Source organism: Artibeus jamaicensis, unplaced genomic scaffold, assembly GCF_021234435.1.
Source record: "Artibeus jamaicensis isolate MK-2021 breed Jamaican fruit bat unplaced genomic scaffold, CSHL_Jam_final contig_793, whole genome shotgun sequence".
Classification (NCBI taxonomy): domain Eukaryota; kingdom Metazoa; phylum Chordata; class Mammalia; order Chiroptera; family Phyllostomidae; genus Artibeus; species Artibeus jamaicensis.
In genome coordinates, this window is record NW_026521975.1 from 9,778,648 (window position 1) to 9,799,222 (window position 20,575).

General features: G+C 36.2%; 1 protein-coding gene across 9 annotated transcripts in view; it reads left to right on the forward strand.

The window, feature by feature from the left end:
* Positions 1-20,575, forward strand: part of DLG1 (discs large MAGUK scaffold protein 1) — a 306,240-nt gene that overhangs the window by 209,516 nt on the left and 76,149 nt on the right. For all 9 annotated transcript variants that reach the window (XM_037147391.2, XM_037147392.2, XM_037147393.2 and 6 more), the window contains one exon: positions 1,801-1,903. In XM_037147391.2, the coding sequence (XP_037003286.1) occupies positions 1,801-1,903 (103 nt within the window). The remainder of the gene's footprint in view (positions 1-1,800; positions 1,904-20,575) is intronic.

Below are 20,575 nucleotides of genomic sequence, written 5' to 3' on the forward strand. Positions count from 1 at the left end.
GGCTTATTTCACTCAGCATAATGCTTTCCAGTTCCATCCATGTTGTTGCAAAGGGCAGTAGCTCCTTCTTTCTCTCTGCTGCATAGAATTCCATTGTGTATATGTAGCATAGTTTTTGGATCCATTCATTTACTGATGGGCACCTAGGTTGCTTCCAACTCTTGGCTATTGTAAATTGTGCTGCTGTGAACATTGTGGTGCATAGGTTCTTTGAAATTGATGTTTTAGGGTTCTTAGTATATAATCCTAGCAGTGGAATTGCTGGGTCAAAAGGCAGGTCAATTTTTATTTTTCTGAGAAAATTCCATACTGTTTTTCATAATACTTGTACCAGTCTGCAATCCCACCAACAGATATTTTTAATGTTCAAATTATATTTAAGAAAGTTTTTAGTTTTTAGTCTTGTTAATGAATTACTCTTTTGAATCTGTATAGATTGTCTTCAGGTCATATTTTATGTAGCAGAAGGATTTGATTCTCAGGGATTATTCAGTGAAAATTATGATTTTCCTCTACAATTGCAAATGAACTTTTATATTTCTTTATATTTCTTCCCTTTCTTTTTCTCCTGGGAATTAGGAGAATTTTCTTTATACCTCAAAATAGAACTACTTATAAATAGTTCTACTCAAATATTATTGAGTTTTATATCACCCTCAACTAGAGATACTTTGTAAAACCCCATAGTATTACATTTATTTAGATTTGTTTCTTGGATCTTGGTTTTCATTCAAGAAATGTTTATGTGTTATTAGTTTCATAATGATATACTTTATAGTTAACATAAAATACTAGGACTTTACATAATGAAAACGTTCTCTTGTGTGAATTTTATGATCTCAAGAATTTCAAAAATTAGTATGTGATATTGAATAGGTTTTAGATGTCAGCAAAACAGATTCTCATATAAAGATTGAGTAATAGTTCTTTCTTTCCAAAAGTATTCAGTGAAGGTCCTAAACACTGCTGTAGTTTATTTGTTGCTTGTCTTGGGGGGAAAAATTGCCTAAATATTTAATTAAACTTTATTACATTTAAATGTATTCCTCCTTGAATGTCTTGTTAAGTTTTTTTACAGTGGATGAGGCACAATCTCTGAAGATACCTCGCAGTTACAAATACTGTCAGCCTTTCAGAAATAAGTTGCTTCTTATTCTGAAGTGGAATTGATCACCTCAGTAATTATTTTTACCCAAGAAGAGCCTTTTGTCCAAAAAATGTCTCCTGTCTTATTTAATAACATTTACCTTTAGGTGTTGTTAGCCCTTGAAATATGAGCTATTTTAATTCTTTACATAATTGGTTTTCTATTAACTCCAAAAGACTGGAAGGTATAATTTGGGAAGGGGATGAAGAGAATAGGAACTGAGATGAGTAATAAGAATTAAAAATATGGCAGGAGTTGAGAGAATGCTACAAAATGACTATCTCTCCCATTGTTTGAATTACTAGTGAAATGAAACATACAAAATGATGACACATGTTGATTTTTCCAGGTTGTCAAATTAAGGTATATTTTTCAAGTGATTGATAGGCAACTTTCTGTAAAATCTGGGGAGAAATGTGTTGGTTTTGCTCAGTTGACCTTCAGCAAAGCATTTTTAGTGAGTAAAATAAGTTTGATCAATATTTTGTTTTACTGTACAATAAATTTTAGTAAATCAGAATAAGAAAATATTTTAGTGATAAAGTAACTGGAAGTAAATTATTTTGTCTATGCCTATTCAAAGAACAGGCTTCTCTGATTTCTGATCAGTGTGATAATTTTCTTTCAAATAGAAGGTTTGGTTTGATTTACAGGTGAACAGTGTTGACCTCAGAACTGCCAGCCATGAACAGGCAGCAGCTGCTTTGAAAAATGCTGGCCAGGCTGTCACAATTGTTGCACAGTATCGACCTGAAGGTAATATAATTTTTGCTGTCTGTGTTTATTATTTTGGTTTTGAGAATTCTTCCTCTTAATAATGTTTAACTTTCCAAGCTTAACTCTCCTTTTTTTGTGTATTGGTCTGATTGATTAATCTGTTATATGTACAGTCTGAATCTAGTTCACTATCAAGGTCAGAATGTGTTTAATAGGATGTAGTGATTCATATCCGCAAATTCTTTTGAGTATTTCACTGTGATTTGGATTTATTTTCATGTGTTTCTTTTTTAAAATCTGTCCTCTAACCAAACATATACCTTTTTAACATACCTTTACTAACTTGTTGATCCAGAAAGTTAATGAAAACCATAAGTAAAAATAGTAATATTACCAAAGAAAATTAGGACATCCCAATTTTTTCTAACTTTGAGTTAGATTATATTTATTAATATCAAGGTTTTAGATATATTTCTAATAGCTTCTATTGTTATTTAAAATTAAAAAGAAAGAATACAGGTTTGAAATACAATGTGTTTCTAGATAGTGAAGTAATATGGGCATGACCTTACTAAGTTCCTAGGGGAAGAAAATGGTAATGGAAAGTTTGAGGTCATGTCATATTAAATGTATATAATACTCTAGTGTACATTATTAACATGAACACTTTTCCAGTAAAACCTCAGTAGACTTTAAAAAGCTTAAAAACCCAAAGGAATACATAGCATGCTGGTTAATGTTCATGAAGAATAAGGTGAAGAAGTAAAGAATAGTGTGACTAATGGAGATAAGTGAGACATTCTGTAATGTAGTAGCTGTTACATTTATTATTTTTCTTGGAGTGGAATATATTTTTATAACAAAACCTAATGTTAACTGATCAAAATAGCATGTTGGGCATTGGTTGCTATTTCACAAATTTATTTACATAAGAGGTAAATTTCAAATAAATTCACATTAACAGAACAAATAATGATTAATATGTGACGTTAGAACACCAATTTATTAATTTTTGTGAGAAACAAAGCTGCAGATGGGGCCACATATGCTTCTGGCCAACACTTCTTGACCTATAGGTATACTATATGGAAGTCAGGTTATCATGGCTGCTTAGTATTATAGAAGGCATCTCATCTATGTGTTTATAAGGAATATTAAAGGTTAAATCAGTATCTTTTTCATGACCACCTGGAAAACACAAAAGCAACAAAAAAATGAAACAAACACACACTTCTACTCATACAACTCTACCTCACATTAAGTAAACTAAGAAGACAGACTATTTGGACAACAAAAGATAGGCAAAGGTTGCTTAAGCAGCTTGAGATCCTGGTAGAGGAAGCCACATGGAAATAGGGAAAGACTAAAATAAAAAACATTGAATGTTGAGAATGCTTAGTTATGGCAGAATTTAGAATGTGGCAGAAGATTGCACTTCATAAAGGTGAAGGGCTTGTTTTTTAGGTTAAAAAATATTATGCCTGTTTGTGGCAGACCTCATGGTAATTGGAGTGAGCGGGCTAGAGCAGAAACCATCCTTGATATGGTTTGGTTTAAAGAAGTAGAGGAGCCATGTTTGAATAAAGCAATCTGTTTTCATAGCATCAGGTAACATAACAGTCTTTTGGTTTTAAAGGCTGTAAAGAAGCTGTGCTTTTATTCTCCTGTACCCCAAAACTTTCTGGTCCAGCCAAACAGCTTGCCCAGCAAAATACAACTCATTAATGAGTAATTTAAAGTAACTGGCCTTCCATTCATATAAAAATGTTAATAAGAAAATGTGGAAACAGGCAGTAAAGCTTACCAACAGGTAAAGGTTAGTCTCTCTCTCTCTCACACACACACACACACACACACACACACACACAAAGCATTGGCACAAATTAGATGAAATTTTGTTCTTAGTGTTTTTAACAACTTATATATTAACTTACATGAAAAGACTAGAAAGTAGAAATGTAGGAATAGATGTAGGGAGGAACATGACCCAACAACCAGAAGAGATTAATTTTGAGCTAACAGAACTCAGGAAAGAAGGTGTACAAGTGTTTTAAATGGAAGTGCATAGGCAAAGAGACATTGCAGAAAAAACAATAGGGGACATAGAGTAAACAATGGAAAAGTAAGCAAAATGAAACAAAAATAAAGAGGATCTTATAAGATGTGAGACAGATATTAGCAATGGAAGATGGGCAATTGTTTATATGTAACATGTACATAATTAGACTTTCTGAAAAACAAATTTTTAAAGAAGAATATGAATACTTGAGATTACAATGCAGTCAAGAAAACTTTCCTGAATTAAAAAGAGTGAATTTTCACTTCGATAGAAAATAAGAGAATGGTCAAAATTCAGAGATATTCTAGTTAATGTTTGTTTAAAAAGAATCTTCTGGGACCCAGGTAAAATATTATAATAAGGGGGTAAAAATTAATTGATAGAAGAAAGAACTGCTCTAATGCTGGTGCACATAGACCAGAACAAAGATAGTTACCATCATTTTAGTATTTTTTTAAAGATTTTATTTATTTATCCTTAGAAAGGAAGGGAAGGAGAGAAATATCAGTGTATGGTTGCCTCTCGTGAGTCCCCTGCTGGAACTGTCCTGCATCCCAGGCATGTGCCCTGACTGGGAATCGAACCATGATTGTGTGGTCCGCAGGCCCGCACTCAATCCACTGAGCTACATCAGCCAGGGCCATTTTAGTATTTTTATGTTTTGTAGCAGTAGTTTCAACATCTATAAGAAAGCCGGCAGTTAGAAGGGATATAAAATCAGCTAACTCTGCTTTTTGAGTGGTGCCATTCTTGGGGGCAGCTTATCCATGGTTCATTCTGGCCATCTGGTCTTTACTTAGCTTCCTGGCTGCCTGGGATTATTCCGTGCCTGGGCTCAAGTCCTTGTACTGTCTCACTCTTGAGAGTTTTTGCTCTCAGGCTTTGGGTTTAATGTATTTCATTATAGAGTATAAGTGAGTTATTCTTCAAAGTTGAAATTGCAGGTTTAAAAGAGATTGGGGGAAAGTACAATTTCTCCCCTTCTTCTGTCTTTTTACTTCTAGTACGGGAAGGAAAACAAAGATTAGAAATTGAAAAGGGTAATAAAATGCAGAAAATCAGCTATTGCACATTCTCTTTCCTTATAAATACGCACATATTTAACCTATGTCCAGCACTTCAGAGACTCCCAGTATATTTCATGGCAAGAAATACTGTTCGGTTCAAGAATTTCCAAAATGATGACTAAAGAATATCCCTTGTGTAACATTGTTGCCCTCTCCCAATGGTAGCTTTCCTCATTGTGGGTTGTGATGTGATTTCTAAGAGAGGGGTGCAAAACACTTAACAAAAAAAAATGAAACTTCCCCCAAAGTAAAATACAAGAAAACTTATACAGGATGGACCTAAGATAAAAATTGATACAACTAAAAGTATGAATTCATTGAAACAAAAGGAAAAGAAAGGAGCCACAGCTAGGTAAATGAAGATTACCACAGCTAGGTGGAAGATTTAAAGGAAAAGTAATTTTGAGGAAAGTGTTGAATTATGTTCTGGACAGTCAGATGTTATAAGGAATTGTTAATAGTATGTAAAAGCCATAAATATGAAACTCTGAATAAGGTAAATAAAATAAGGAAGGCACACATGTAAGAAAGTATCAGGAATTGACTTAGCTCTCCAATATCTTAAATGTTAGATATCTGAGGTTTTATTTTAACTGCTTTATAATAACTTACTTGTTTCTTAGGAAAGAGATTTTTCTGCCTCACTATAAAAAATTATGTGTTCTTTTAACAAAAAAGTTTTTAAATTTCTGAAATATAGAATATTTTGAATCCTTAGGATTTGTTGTTCCCATTTGCAAAATCACTGAAAGCAGCTAATAATGCTATATGAAATATAATGAACATCTTATTAAAAATGTGACAGAGCTATTAGGGCAGTAAGGAATTATTAAACAAAAGGTGAAGGAAGACTGAGAACTCAAAGAGCTAAAGAAGCACAGAAGTCACTTTTGTGTAAGGAGAGTGATAGACTGACCTACAAGAGCTAATTGTTAAATTTTTAGGTACTTTGCAAACTAGTTGTTAAATATTGCCATTATTAAAAATAAAATTATATGAGTATACAAATAAATTATGTTTAAAAGGTTAAAAACAAAAATAGTAAGTATTGAAAATGCATCTCTTTCTAGTAATTTTTAAGGATAACCAGTAACATAATGGAATCATAGAACAGTGAGACAAATAGAAAATACAAAATATTTTTAAAGGTGAATTGCCTAGAACTCCTCCCTCCTTACCCCTGGGGGAAAAAATTAGGATAGCAAAACCAAATAGTATTCATAGATATTTAGTACAGCTGTATGACAAAGTACCCCCACGAACCCCACAATACGAGCAGGTATAAGTAAGCCATCAATAGCTGTAAGACCCTGTGGATATCAGCATCTGTACAGGGGAAGCAACATAGTCCAAAAGCCAGTTAATACTCATTAGAAAATGCAGCGTGCCTATTTGAAAAGAGCACCTGGAACAATAAGGGTTTTTGCACAATGTGCATGCGTGTTCAAGGAGTCTGCAAAAATGTGTGAAGGCACTGGTGGAGTAGTCTAGGCCCTCTGACACAATTAACCAGCTCTAGCTCTCTTTCAGTTTAAAACCCCACATTAAGTAAGGAAAAAGTACTGGGAATACAATGAAAATTGAGCAGGATAGTGATGCAGACACCGGCCCACAGTGTCCACAGCATCATGGATGAGATACAAGACAAATTCATACAGACTACCGAGTACTGTGGAGGAAAAGGGACAGCATGGCCACTCTCTCAAGGAGAGAGCGACTTAACCCTTTCCTTGAAAGGCTTTTATTGGCTTTGTAATAGTATACATCAAAGAAGGTTTTCATTCATTATACTTAGGTTTGCTTTAGGTAATTACTTTTTACAGATAGCAATGGGAGGGGATGTTACTGATTACTTCTTACAGATTAACAAGGAAAAAATGTTGCAAGTGCAAGGGAACAATAAGAGTAATTGGTCTGGTTACACTTCATTTGCTGGGAGAATTAACACAGACTTCAGGAAGTTACTTTAAAGATATGCAGTAAGCATTTTCTGCCTCATCTCAAAGTGAGGGAGTTTTAGCAAGAACAGGTCACAGAGCAGCCTAGGTATAATGCAGGCCTGATTTCCCATGGGAGAACCAATCTGTGGGTTTGGCTCCTACATGTCACAATGTGCCTGTTGGGCTTTTCAGTAGGCCTGAGCTACAATTGTCATTACCGAGCAGATTGGTTCCCTACACAATAATAATAAAACCAAAAAAAACCAAAAGGTCCAGATGAGTAGGGGGGGAATACAAGGGCAGGATTGGTTGGAGTCTTGTCCCATGCACCAAAAAGTTGCAGTTTCAATTCCTGGTCAGGGCACATACCTAGGTTGCAGGTTTGATCTCCCATCAGAGCGGGTATAGAAGGCAACCAATTAATCTGTCTCTCTCATTCTCTCTCTCTCTGTCCCCCTCCCCCTTTCTCCTTCTTTCCCCTCCCCACCACCTTCTCTAAAATCAATGAGCATATCATCAAGTGAGTATTTTTTTTAAGGATTTGAGAGTGAAAGATACAGAAAGTAAGCAAAGAATATTCATTACGTAATGGGAATCTCATAGGAAAACAACCAAAGCAGTGCAACAGTACAAATACTAAAAATAAATAAGAAAATTTCTCTGAAGTTAAAAATTATTTTCAAACTAGTCAGTACATATTAAAAGGACATTACATATACCTAAGAGTTAACTAGCACTGAGAAATATTCTAATGAAATAATTGGAGTTGAAAAGGAAAAACTCACTGTAATTCCAGGGCTCCCACCCCAGAAAATGTTCTTTAAAGGAAAGAAAATGAGGTGGTCATCAGGACTACATCAGCAAAGGTTTATAGGAGACAATGGAATCAACATATTAAAAAAATAAAAGAAACAAAAACAGATTTTTACATATAAAGGCTGCAATCAATGTTGTAACAACAAAGAATTAGGGTGATACTGTTCGGAGAACAAACTTCAAACACTCAAATGATGGGAGAGATACATAAGGACTGGTGTTAGCAATTAAGATAGTTGTTAAGAAAATATGTAATATTGAAAAGACTATGTTCTTTTTTTTTTAAGATTTTATTTATTTATCTGTAGAGGGAAGGGAAGGAGAAAGGGAGAGAAACATCAATGTATGGTTGCCTTCGTGCGTCCCCTGCTGGGAACTGGCCTGCAGGGAACCAACCTGCAACCCAGTATGTGCCCTGACTGGGAATCGAACTGCGATTGTCTGGTTCGCAGGCCTGCACTCAATCCACTGAGCTACACCAGCCAGGGCTTGAAAAGACTATGTTCTGACAGTTGGATGCAGTTTTCAGAAAATGGGAGAATTCAAAGATAATCTAAAAATAGAATAAGCTGTCTGATCACTTTAACATTTTTAATTAGATATAAAAGGGTAGTGTCTCAAATCTGGGGAGATTAGATTTGAAATATTTTGGCTTATAGTAGGGAGCCAAAAGCCAAACAAAAGATTATCATTAGAACAAAAGAACAAACCCTCCTAGTTTTATATTTATATATTATATATAAGTATATTTACAAAATACAAATTTTATTTTATGTATATAAATGTTTTATATATTATATTTATATCATTCCAGGTTTGGGAATTTAATGTATAAAACATACAAATACGTATGTTTTATATACATACAATTTTAGGAAGGCTTGTCTTTTGTATGTCTGTTTGTATATGCTCATACATTTGTGTGTGTACATACAAATAGACTTCACACTGAGACACAGTTACCACTGCTTTATGATTACTCCAAAGATTAGCAGATTAAAACAGTAACTATTTTATGGATTCTATAGGTTAGAAATTCAGGCAGCATTTTGGCTGATTGGGCCTTGTGGCATCATAGACTGTGGTCACTTAATGGGATTCATCTGGTAGATGAGCTCTTGTGGAGGGTCCAAAATAGCTTCATCAAACTTGTCCTGTGTGTTGGTGGTCCTGGCTGGAAGGTTGGGCTGAGAGCATTATCATGTGACCTCTGTAGCATGGTGCTTTGCGGATAGTCAGACTAAGAAGAGTCTGGCTTCCCCCAGAACAGGCATCCCAAAAGAACTAGGCAAGAGTGTCATAGCCTCTTCTAATCTAACCTTGAGAGGCACATGTAATCATTTCTACCATATCCACTTGTGTACAAGTGAATCATTAAGACCAATCCAAATTCAAGGAGAGACTTTGCTTCTTGATGGGGGAGTGGAAAGGTTACACAGTACAAGAACATACGGGATGTAGGCAGCTTTGGAAAATGTTTTTCTCTGGCTATATAAAAGGCTTACGTATATGTAAATATAAAATAGTATGAAGAGAACTGAAATCAAATAATCTCAATTATCAAAAGTTATTCACCTTAATTGTTAAAAGAATTTTCAGACTGGCTAATAAAGCAAAGTCTAACCCTAAACAGTATTGTAAAAAAAAAAAGATAAAGGTTAAAAATAAAAGAACTATAGTTTATTCTTGTATTGTTTATTAATTTTTTATTGTTTTCCATACAAAAACTGTGAACTTACTTTTATCCCACCCTATATAATTATGTATATATAACTACATATATACAGTATACATATAAACATGTAGTTTCTCCTTAAATAAACAATTACATACACATTCTCCAAGTACATATTTTACTTAATAGTATGTGTACTAATAGCCTTCTTATGGTAATTTTAACAACACTCCATAGTAACATATACAGATTTCCTCATTCTTTTTTTTATTGCTCTTTACACGGGTGGGCAAAGTAGGTTTACAGTTTTGAGTATGCAAAACAGTTTATTCTTACATTGATGTTATTTATTAACTATTTATTACTTTCCATATAAACAACTGTAATCCTGCTTTTGCTCATGCCTGTATATTCCTAATATGCCATACTCTAAGGATGATAAAAAGAACAGGAGAAAACAGTTAACTGTTTTCAGTAATATTGTCTTAGTTGTTGTGTTGGTGGTGGTATATTAGGACTTCTAAATGTAATTCTGGATGAAACCAGTCTTCTTGCAATACTCTAATTCTGTTATTCCCCAGTGTCCTAAGAACCAGAATTCCTCATATTGCACGGACATGCATACAGATATTATAAAGATTAAGTAAACACTTAATAATCCTAATTTTTAATTAGAAGAACCAGTGTAAATTCATGACTCAGTTTATATTTTTATCTATATCTCCACCCATCAGTCTAGCTATATCTTAGATGTGTCTTTATAGACTAAAGATTCCACATGAGCACTGGCTGGTGTAGTTCAGTGGATTGAGCACTGGCCTATGAACTACAAGGTGGCTGGTTCAATTCCCAGTCTCAGGCACATGCCTGAGTTGCGGGCCAGGTCCCCAGGTAGAGGGTATGTGAGAGGCAACTGATTGATGTGTCTCTCACACATTGAGTTTGTCTTGCTCTCTTCTCCCTCCCTTTTCCTCTCTAAAAATAAATAAAATCTTCTAAGAAAGATCCCACATGCGTTGATAATTATTGAATTGTAGTGGGTATATTATGCTTGTCAGTCTACTAAAATTATACTGTAAATTTTCTATTACACTTTAAATTTTCTATTACACTTTAAAGGGCAATAAAAGAATATTACATATTAATGTGAACTTTTAAATGTTTGTCTTTGGGTGAATTGTTGCTTCAAATAATCTTAGTATCCATAAAACAAAATTGGACAACTACCGTGAAGAGTAACTTAAGAGTAATCATGCTTACTCTTAACTGTTTACAAATTACACAAACTCCCAGACCAATTATTTGCTCTTGCTATACGAGTAGTTTTAGGAGGAAATCTGATGGGATCTGATCTGTGTATAAAATACTTTGTTTGTTATTAACAGAGAAAAAAGATGTGTGTATAAACATTTAATTGCAGTAATTTTGAGAGCATGTTTAAGGTTTTTGTTAATAAGATTTATGGCCAAGATGGAGGCATAGGCAAACATGCTTCACCTCCTTGAACAACCATAAGGAGGATCACACAACTAATCACAAAACTAAAAACAACAAGAACTTCCAGAAAATGAAACTGTATTAAAGTCCTATAACCAAGGATTTTTAGAAGAAATATTCATCCAAATGGGTAGGAGGGGCAGAGACAGGCAGCTGGGGTAGAGAGGATGCAGTGTGGCAGCAGCTGCCCATGAATGGGCAGTACCCCACTCATGTGGTAGATAAAAACTGGAAGGGACACCTGGAGAGCAAGCCATCCCAGCCCCAGGCCAGACCAAGTAGCTAAGGGTTCCAATGCCAGGAAAATAAAGCCTCATAACTTATGGCTGTAAAAAGCAGTGGGGGTTGGAGTGGCAGAAGAAACTGCCAGTCTCTCAGGAGGACCATTTAGAAGACCTGCACGGTCCTAGAATGTATGCAAACCCACACACACTGAGATTCAGCACCAGGGCAGCAGCTAGAAGGGTGCCAGTTACATATACAGTGCATGAAGTGGCTGGAAATGGGACAAGAATCGAGCAGGTGTCATTGTTTCCTCTCCAATCCATCCCCCACATACAGCAACACGAAGCTGGTTGCCCTACCATGGCAAATACCTAAGGCTTCTGCCCCTACAATGTAATAAGTGGGCCAGGACAGGGAGTCAAAGCAGCTCTACCTAATACACAGAAACAAACACAAGGAGGCTGCCAAATTGAGGAGACAGAAATATTGCCCAAATGGAAAAAAAATCGTAACTCCAGAAAAAGAACTAAGTGCTACAGAGATAGCCAACCTATCAGATACAGAGTTCAAAACACTGGTGATAAGAATGCTCAAAGAACTCATTGAGTACAACACACACATAAGGGAAGAAATGAAGGCTGTGCTAAGTGAAATAAAAGTCCATGGGGAAAGAACAGTAAGGGGAAGGAAGCCAGGGTTCAAATCAGCAATTTTGGAACATAAGAAATAAACAGTCAACCAGTATGGAGTGAAGAAACAATGATTTAGAAAAATGAGGCGAGAATGAGAAGACTCTGGGGCATCTCCAAATGTGCCAACACCTGAATCAGAGATGCCAGAAGGAGAAGAGGGAGAGCAAGAAATTAAAAACTTAAATTTGAGAAAATAATGAAAGAAAACTTCCCTAATTTGGCAAAGGAAATAGATATACATCTTGAGGAAGCAGAGTCCCAAACAATTTGGACCCAAGAGGATCAAGCCAAGATGCATCATAATTAAAATCCCGAAGGTTAAAGATAAGGTATGAGAGTCTTGGGGAGATCCAAGATGGCAGAGGAGTGCGTGAAAGTTACACTAACCTCCTTGCAGAACCAGTCTGGAAATACAACTAAATTGCAGAGAAATCGTCCAGAATAAATAACTGAACAATAGTAGGAGAGAAGTCTGATAACCATGGACACATGGAAGAAACAGCTTCAGCAAAATCTAACTGGTAGGGAGTGAATGAGAAATACGAGAGTGCTGGCTCAGCTCCCACAGGCAGCAGCTGAAATGCCAGAGGAATATTACAGTGGGAGCAGGGAAATCCCCCTGAGAAGTATGAGATCTAAACCCTAAGCCAAGTTCCCCAGCCTACAGTACCAGAGTCCAAAAAGTATACAGATAACGTCCAGTTGCAAAAAATACCAGGGTTTCTCTCTGCCAAAGCCAAGGGCTGGAGATGCAGAGACCCATTTGTAGGACCAACACATAAATTTCATATGCAGCCATTTATCCTGGGCTCCAGCAAACAGGAGGAGGGGCAGAGTACACTAGAGATGCTTGAGAAGTGATTGGGGATGGTGGCTTTTGGAGGGAAGAACTGAGAAAGCAGCCACTGGAATCCTGATGCTGAGTCATCCCGCATACTCAGGTATCAGCCTGAGGAGAAGCAGTAGCCCTGTCCACAGGAATTACTCTGCCCCACCCTGTGGTGCTTAAGCACCACTCTGCCCCACCCTGTGGAACTGATTACAGAGTGACTATACTAATAACTTAAAGAGCCAGCCACAAATGGTAGATTCCTGGTAGTCTCCAATAGACTGCATAATGCCAGACTGGGGATGCCGTCTGACATTACCAGAGGCAGATCCAAAAATAAAAAACTGGTAAATACTAGATGCTGCTCAGATGAAATCCACTGTGTTCTTCTCCATGACTTGTGATACTTTCTTTCTTCATAGTTATTAACATTAATTTCTTATCCTTCAAGTTTGTGCATGTTAATTGACTAGATTTTATTTTATAGCTTATTTCAATTTTCATATTTTGCCTCCACCTTCTCTTACCCCATTTTACCTTCTTCCTTTTATTATTTTCATTTAAAATTTTCTTTTCTTTCTTGCTACAACTTGTTTCCATTGTTTCTCCCCCATCTACCCTCTCAAAACCAATTTTTTTTGTCAGTGGTCATCTCACATTCTTTTTCCTCCTCTTAAAATACCCATATTTTCTCTCCACCTTTATCATTCTTTGCTAGTTTGTTATGGATAGTTGTTATTGCATTTTCTCAATTTTATCTCTAGATCTTCGCTGTTTCTGTATTTCAGATCTCAAATTTTACTATTCCCCTTACCTAATCTATTCAGCCTTCATCCTGCCTTTTCTTCTTTTGTGTCAAATTTTAATTTTAACCTGCCTTAGCCTGGTTTTCATTTCTGACTCTTAGTATTCCCTTTCCTTCTATCATCTCAAATTTATTTTCCTTTCCTCTAGACAACTCTTAAGTGTTTCTCTTTTTTCTCCCCTCTTACTCCCATCCCACCTATATTAATCTTAGCTCATTTGTTGTTGATAGTGCTGTGGTGGATCTTTTTCTCCAATTTGGTTCCATTTTAATTATTTAGTTTTTCCTCCTTTCTCTCACTTTAATATTTCTTAATTTCTGTTTAAATGTAATATACACTTTCCTTCTCTTCATTCTACCTGCTTCATTCCCTTTTTAATTTACAATCTAAATTTTACTTCCTTCTCATTGCTTCAATTTCTTACTCTTCCTAGTTTGCCTCCCTCTGCCCTCTCAGAATCATTTTTCTTTTAATTAATCATCTCATATTAATTTGTCCTTTATTATAATTGTCTTAATCTCTTTATACCCTTATTAATACTGGTTCATTTGGTTGTTGACACAGGGATTGTGGGTGGAAGTTATTTTTGCATGTGTTGGTTTGTTTCCTGGGCTGTATGGTTTTGTTCTGGTAGCACCTGCACAACAGCATACAAGATGTGGTAGGTGGAATGTCCCTCAGTCAGCTAGCTAGAGAAAAGGACCCTCCAAAGAACAACCGACAACAATCAAAACCCAATTATATCCAGAAAGCCAACATAAAGGGCATGAAGTTCATCACAATCATTGCATCAAGTTCAGGAGATCAAGGAAACTGCACCACTGAATCCTACAGGTCTCCTGCCATAGAAGTTCACTCCACAAAGACAGGAAATCAAAGCAGATCAATTTAAGAAGCAGAAACAGACTTCCAGTGAAGATGGAGACATAGGTAGATATACTTTGCCTCATCACACAACCAAAAGAAATTCAACAACAAATTTAAAAATAAAAAATAACTAGAACTGCCAGAAAATTGAACTGTATGGAAGTCCAACAACAACCAAGGAGGAAAGAAGAAACATTTATCAAGACTGGTAGGAGGGGTGGAGGTGGGCAGCTGGGGTGGAGAGGAGGCCTGGCAAGGCAGCAGCTGGCAGACCAGGCAATCCCACATTTGCATGTGGATGGAACAATTGGAGGAACAATGGGGGGTGCAGACAGACCATGCTACCCAGGGTTACAGTGTGGGAAAGTCTCTGGCTGTAAAAACCTGTGGGAATTGCGGAGGCAGGAGAAACTCCCAGCCTTACAAGAGAGTTCACTGAGGAGACCCACTGGGTCCTAGAAAGTACACAAGTCCACACATCCAGGAATCAGTACCAGGAGGACCCAAATTGCTTGTGGGAAGTTCGGCAAGTGACTGAAAACTGTCCTAGAGCTGAGAAAGCATCAGTGTTCCCTATTGGACCCCTCCCCAAAATACAGTGCCACACCGCAGCAACCTGGGTTGCCCCACCCTGGTGAATACATAAGGCTCCACCCCTTAGAATGTAACAGGCATGCCAAGGCCAAAAAAAAAAAAAAAAAGTGGCCCAAATGAAAAAACAAACCAAAGTTCCAAAACCAGAACTAAGCAATGAGGAGATAGCCAACCTATCAGATGCTGAGTTCAAAACATTAGTAATCAGAATGCTCACAGAAATGGTTGAGTGTGGTCATAAAATAAAGGAATAATGGAAGACTATGTAAAGAGAAATAAAGCAAAATATGCAGGGAACCAACAGGGAAAAGAAGGAAACCAGGAAGAAATAAACATTCAGCTAGAACTGAGTGAAAAATGAACAGAGTGAAGAAACAATTCAAAAAAATTAGGAGAACCTTAGGAACCTTCAGGACAACTTTAAATGTTCCAACATCCAAGTATAGGGGTGCTAGAAGGAGAAGAGGAAAAGCAAGAAATTGAAAACTTACTTGAAAAAATAATGAAAGAGAACTCCCCCAATCCTCTTTGAAAAAGTAGTGACAGAAACTTCCCTAATTTGAAGAGAAAAAATGTCACCCAAGTCCAGGTAGCTCAGAGGGTCCCAATCAAGATAAATCCAATGAGGCCCACTCCAAGACACATTATAGTTCAAATGGCAAAATTCAAAGACAAAGAGAATCTTAAAGGCAGCAATGGAGAAACAGGAAGTAATATACAAGGGAGCCCCATATAGCTAGCAGCTGACTTCTCAACAGAAACACTATAAACCAGAAGGAAATTGCAAGAAATATTCCACTTAGTGAAAAGCAAAGGCCTGCAACCAAGACTGCTATACCCACCAAGGCTCTCAATTAAAATGAAAGGCCAGATGAGCTTCCCAGACAAAAGAAGGTTGAAAGAATATACCTCCACCAACCAGCACTGCACAATATACTAAAGGGACTATTTTAAGAAGATGAAGAAAAACAGAAAAAGGAACACAGGTACGAAGGGGATAAATGGCAATGAATAAGTATCTATCAATTATAACCATAAATATTCCAAGTAAAAGACATGGGGTAGCTGAATGGATAAGAAAATATGACCTGACATATGCTGTCTACAAGAGACTCACCTCAGAGCAAAACACCTACGTAGACTGAAAGTGAAGAGTTGTGAAAAAATACTCCAAGCAAATGCACAGCAACAAAGGCCAGGGTAGCAATACTTAGAGAAAATAAACTTCAATAAAACAGCTGTAAAAAGAGATAGAGAAGGACACTTCCTAATACTCAAAGGAAGAATCCATCAAGAAGTCATAAACATTATAAACATATTTGTACCCAGTGGAGAAGCACCCAGATATATAGGGCAAATCTTGGAGGTCTTCAAGAAAGATATAGACACTGGCATGCTTATACTAGGGGATTTTAAAACCCCACTGTCAACATTGGATAGATCTTCCAAACAGAGTCAACAAGGATTTGTGGCACTGAACAACACTCTAGTTTAAATGGACAATGTATACAGAACCTTTCACCCCAAAGAAGCAAAATGCTCCTTTTTTTCAAGTGCACATTGAACATTTTCAAAGATAGACCACATGATAGTACACAAAACAAGTTTCAACAAATTCAAGAAAAATGAAATCATCAAACATTTTCTTGGACCACAGGGCTTGACACTAGAAACAAGCTTCAAGGAAAAAAATCTATAGCTGTCAAAGTCAATGGAGAATGAGTGACATGTTATTAAACTATGAATGATTTAACAAGGAGATCAATGAAGAAATCCAAAAGTTTCTGGAAATAAATGAAAATGAATAACAGCAGTCCAACCTATGGGACTCAGCAAAGGCAATCCTAAGAGGGATGTTCATAGCAATACAGGCCTACCTAAAGAAGAGATAGAAAATTTTCAGGAAAAAAAAAATGCTACAACTACAAGAACTGGAGGAACAATAGCAAACAAAGCCCAAAGTGAATAGAAGGAAAGAAATAAGATCAGAGCAGAATTAAATGACATACAGAATTCAAAGGATAAATAAATCCAGGAGCTGGTTCTTAAGAACCCTTTAACTAGACTCATCAAGAAGAAAAAGAAAAGACCCAAATACATAAAATCATAAATGAAAGAGGAGAAATTACAACCGATACCACAGAAATACATAGTTTAAGAAATTACTACAAACTATGTGCCAAGAAATTTGAAAACCTGGAAGAAATGGACAAATTTCTAGAAACATACAGTCTTCCAAAATTGAATCAAGAAGTTACAGAAATCATGAACAGACTGATAACAGTTAGTGAAATTGAAGCAGTAATCAAAAAGTTCCCTGCATACAAAAGCCCTGGACCAGACAGTTTCAATGGAGAATTTTACAAAAATTTAAGGGAAAACTAACTCCTATCCTCAAACTATTCCAAAAAATCCCAGAGGAGGGAAGACTCAAACTCTTTTTTTTTGAGGCCAGCATCATCCTAATCCCAAAACCAGATGAAGACATAACGAAGAAAGAAAACTTTAGGCCAGTATCTCTGCTGAGCATAGATGCTAAAATCCTCGACAACATACTGGACTGCAACAACAGACTGCATCCAGAAATACATTAAAAAGATCATACACCATGATGAAGTGGGATTCTTCCCAGGGATGCAAGGATGGTATAGTATTTGCAAATCAATAATCATAGTACATCACATAAAAGGAAATACAAGTCACATATCAATAGATGCTAAAAAGTATTTGAAAAAGTACAGCACCCATTTATGATGAAAACACTCAGCAAAGTGGGAATAGAGGGAGCATACCTCAACATAATAAAGGCCATGTACAAGAAACCTGCAGCCAACATCATACTCAATGGGCAAAAACAAAAAGCTTTCTCCCTAAGATCAGGAACAAGACAAGTCTGTCCACTTTCACCACTTCTATTCAACATAATATTGGAAGCTCTAGCCAGTGTTCAGACAAGAAAAAGAAATTAAAGGCATCTAAATTGGAATGGATCTAAAACTCATTGTTTGCAGGTGACATAATATTGTACACAGAAAGCCCTGTAGACTACACCAAAAAACTGCTTGACCCAAACATCAGGATACAAAGTAAATATTCAGAAATTGAAGGCATTTTTTGTACTTGAACCATGAAATATCAGAAACAGACATGGGGGGGGGACCGTTTGCTATAGCAAGAAGAAAAATAAAGTACCATGGGAAAAAACTAACCAGGGAGGTTAAAGACCTGTACTCAGAAAACTGCAGAAAGAAATTAAGACAGAAGTAGGTGGAACCATATACCGTGTCTGTGGATTGCAAGAATTAACATCTTTAAAATGTCCATACTACCTAGAGTAATTTATAAATTTATTGCAATCCCTGTTAGAATACAGTAACATTTCACAGATAATAGAACAAATATTTCACAATTTTTGTTGAATCATAAAGGATCCCAAATAGTCTCAGCAATTTTGAGAAAGAAGAACAAAGTTGGAGGGATCATAATACTTGATATCAAACTATATTATAAGGCACTGTAATCAAAACAGTCTGGTACTAGCATAAGAACAGAAGCAGCTCGATGGAACAGAATAGTGAGCCCAGAAATCAACCCATGTCTCTATGGTCAATTAATATTTGACAAAGGGGATAGGAGCATAAAATGGAGTAAAAAATAACCTCTTCAACAAATGGTGTTGGGCAATCTGGAAAGGTACATGTGAAAAAAAATGAAACTAGACCACGAACTGACACCATACACCAAAATAAATTCAAGATGAATAAAAGACTTCAGTATAAGTAGTGACATCATAAGAGTACTAGAGGAGAACACAGTTAAATCTTAGATATCCCACATATCAATATTTTACCAGTATATCCCCTAGAGCAGGGATATAAAGGCTAGAATAAACAATTAATTCCATCAAATTAAAAAGCCTCTGCATGGCTAAAGAAAATATCAGCAAAATGAATAGGGAACCAACCATATGGGAAAATATATTTGCCAGTGAACCTCAGACAAGGGTTTGATTTCCAGACTATACAAAGAACTCACTCAGCTCCACACCAGGAAGACAAACAATCCAATTAAGAAATGGGCAAAGGACCTGAACACTTCTCCAAGGACACACAAAGGGCCCATACATATGAAAGGAAGCTCAACATTACTAGCCATCAGAGAGATGATCTCACCTACAAGTGGAAACTAATAAACAAAACAAGCCAGCATAATAGAACCAAAGACATGGAAATACAGAACAGACTAACAGGGACCGGAGGGAATGGGGGAGGGGGGAAACAGGAGAAAGAAGCAGAAGGGTCAAGGAACATATATAAAGGATCCATGCACCAGGACAACGGTGGGCAGGGGAGAATTGAATGTGCAAGTGCAGGGGGACAGAGCAGGGGAGAACAGTGGGGTGAAATGTGTACAACTGTTACTGAGCAATAATAAAAAACTTAAAAATTATTTAAAAAATAAAAAGGATCTTAAAAACAGCAAGAGAAGAGCAGTTACCTATAAAGGAGTTCTCATAAGACTCTCAGCTGATTTTTCAAAAGAAACTTTGCAGGCAAAGTGCTGTGAACAAGTATTCAAAGGAGATGAAAAGCAAGGATCAGCAGCCAAAAGTACTTTATCCAACAAAGCTGTCATTTAGAATTGGAGAGCAGATAAAGTGCTACCTAGACAAGGTAAAGCTAAAGGAGTTCATCATTTCCAAACCCTTATTATTGGTAATGTTAAAGGGACCTATTTAAGACACAGAAGATCAAAAACTATGCACAGTAAAATGACAACAAACTCACAACTATCAACAACTGAATCTAGGAAAACAAAAACAACCTAAGCAAACAACTAGAACAGAAACAGAATCATAGAAATGGAGATCATATGGAGGGTTATCAGCTGCAAGGGGGAAGGGAGAGTATGTGGGGAAAGGTACAGGTATTAAGAAGCATAATTGGTAGTTACAAAATAGACAGGGGGAAGTTAAGAATAGTATAGGAAATGGAGAAGCCCAAGAACTTGAATTCATGACTCATGACATGTACTAAGGAGGAGGGGATTACTGGAGGGAAGGGAGGTACCAGGTAGAGGAGTGCAAAGGGAGAAAATACTGCATCTGTAGTAGTATAATCAATAAAATATACTTTTAAAAGTTTTTGTTATTAATAGGTTTAGTTTTTAATATAGGATAGATTGAAAATAGTTCATCTTCAAATTTTTATTTTTTGTATAATACAAAAAAATTGTACAGTACTTTTTTTGCTCTTACGAGTCAAAAAATAGAAAGCTTATTCACTGCTGATGTACAGAATCTATCCACACAAATGCCTTTTTTTTTTTTTCATTTTATTTTTTAATTACAGTTGTTCACTATTTTCTTTAAGTATACAGCATGGTAGGTAGACAGTTATATAATTTGTGATGTGATCTTCCCACTAATTTTGGTACCTACATGACACCACACTTTGTTACTACAATAATACTGACAGTATTCCCTATGCTGTGCTTTACATTCTTGTGACTGTTTTATAATTATCAATTTGTAGAACCCCATGGTCTTTTTAACTTAACCTTGCAAGCCCCTCCCATCTAGCAAGCCTCTATCTCTTCTTTGTATATATGAGCCTGGTTTTTGTTTGTTAGATTCCACATATCA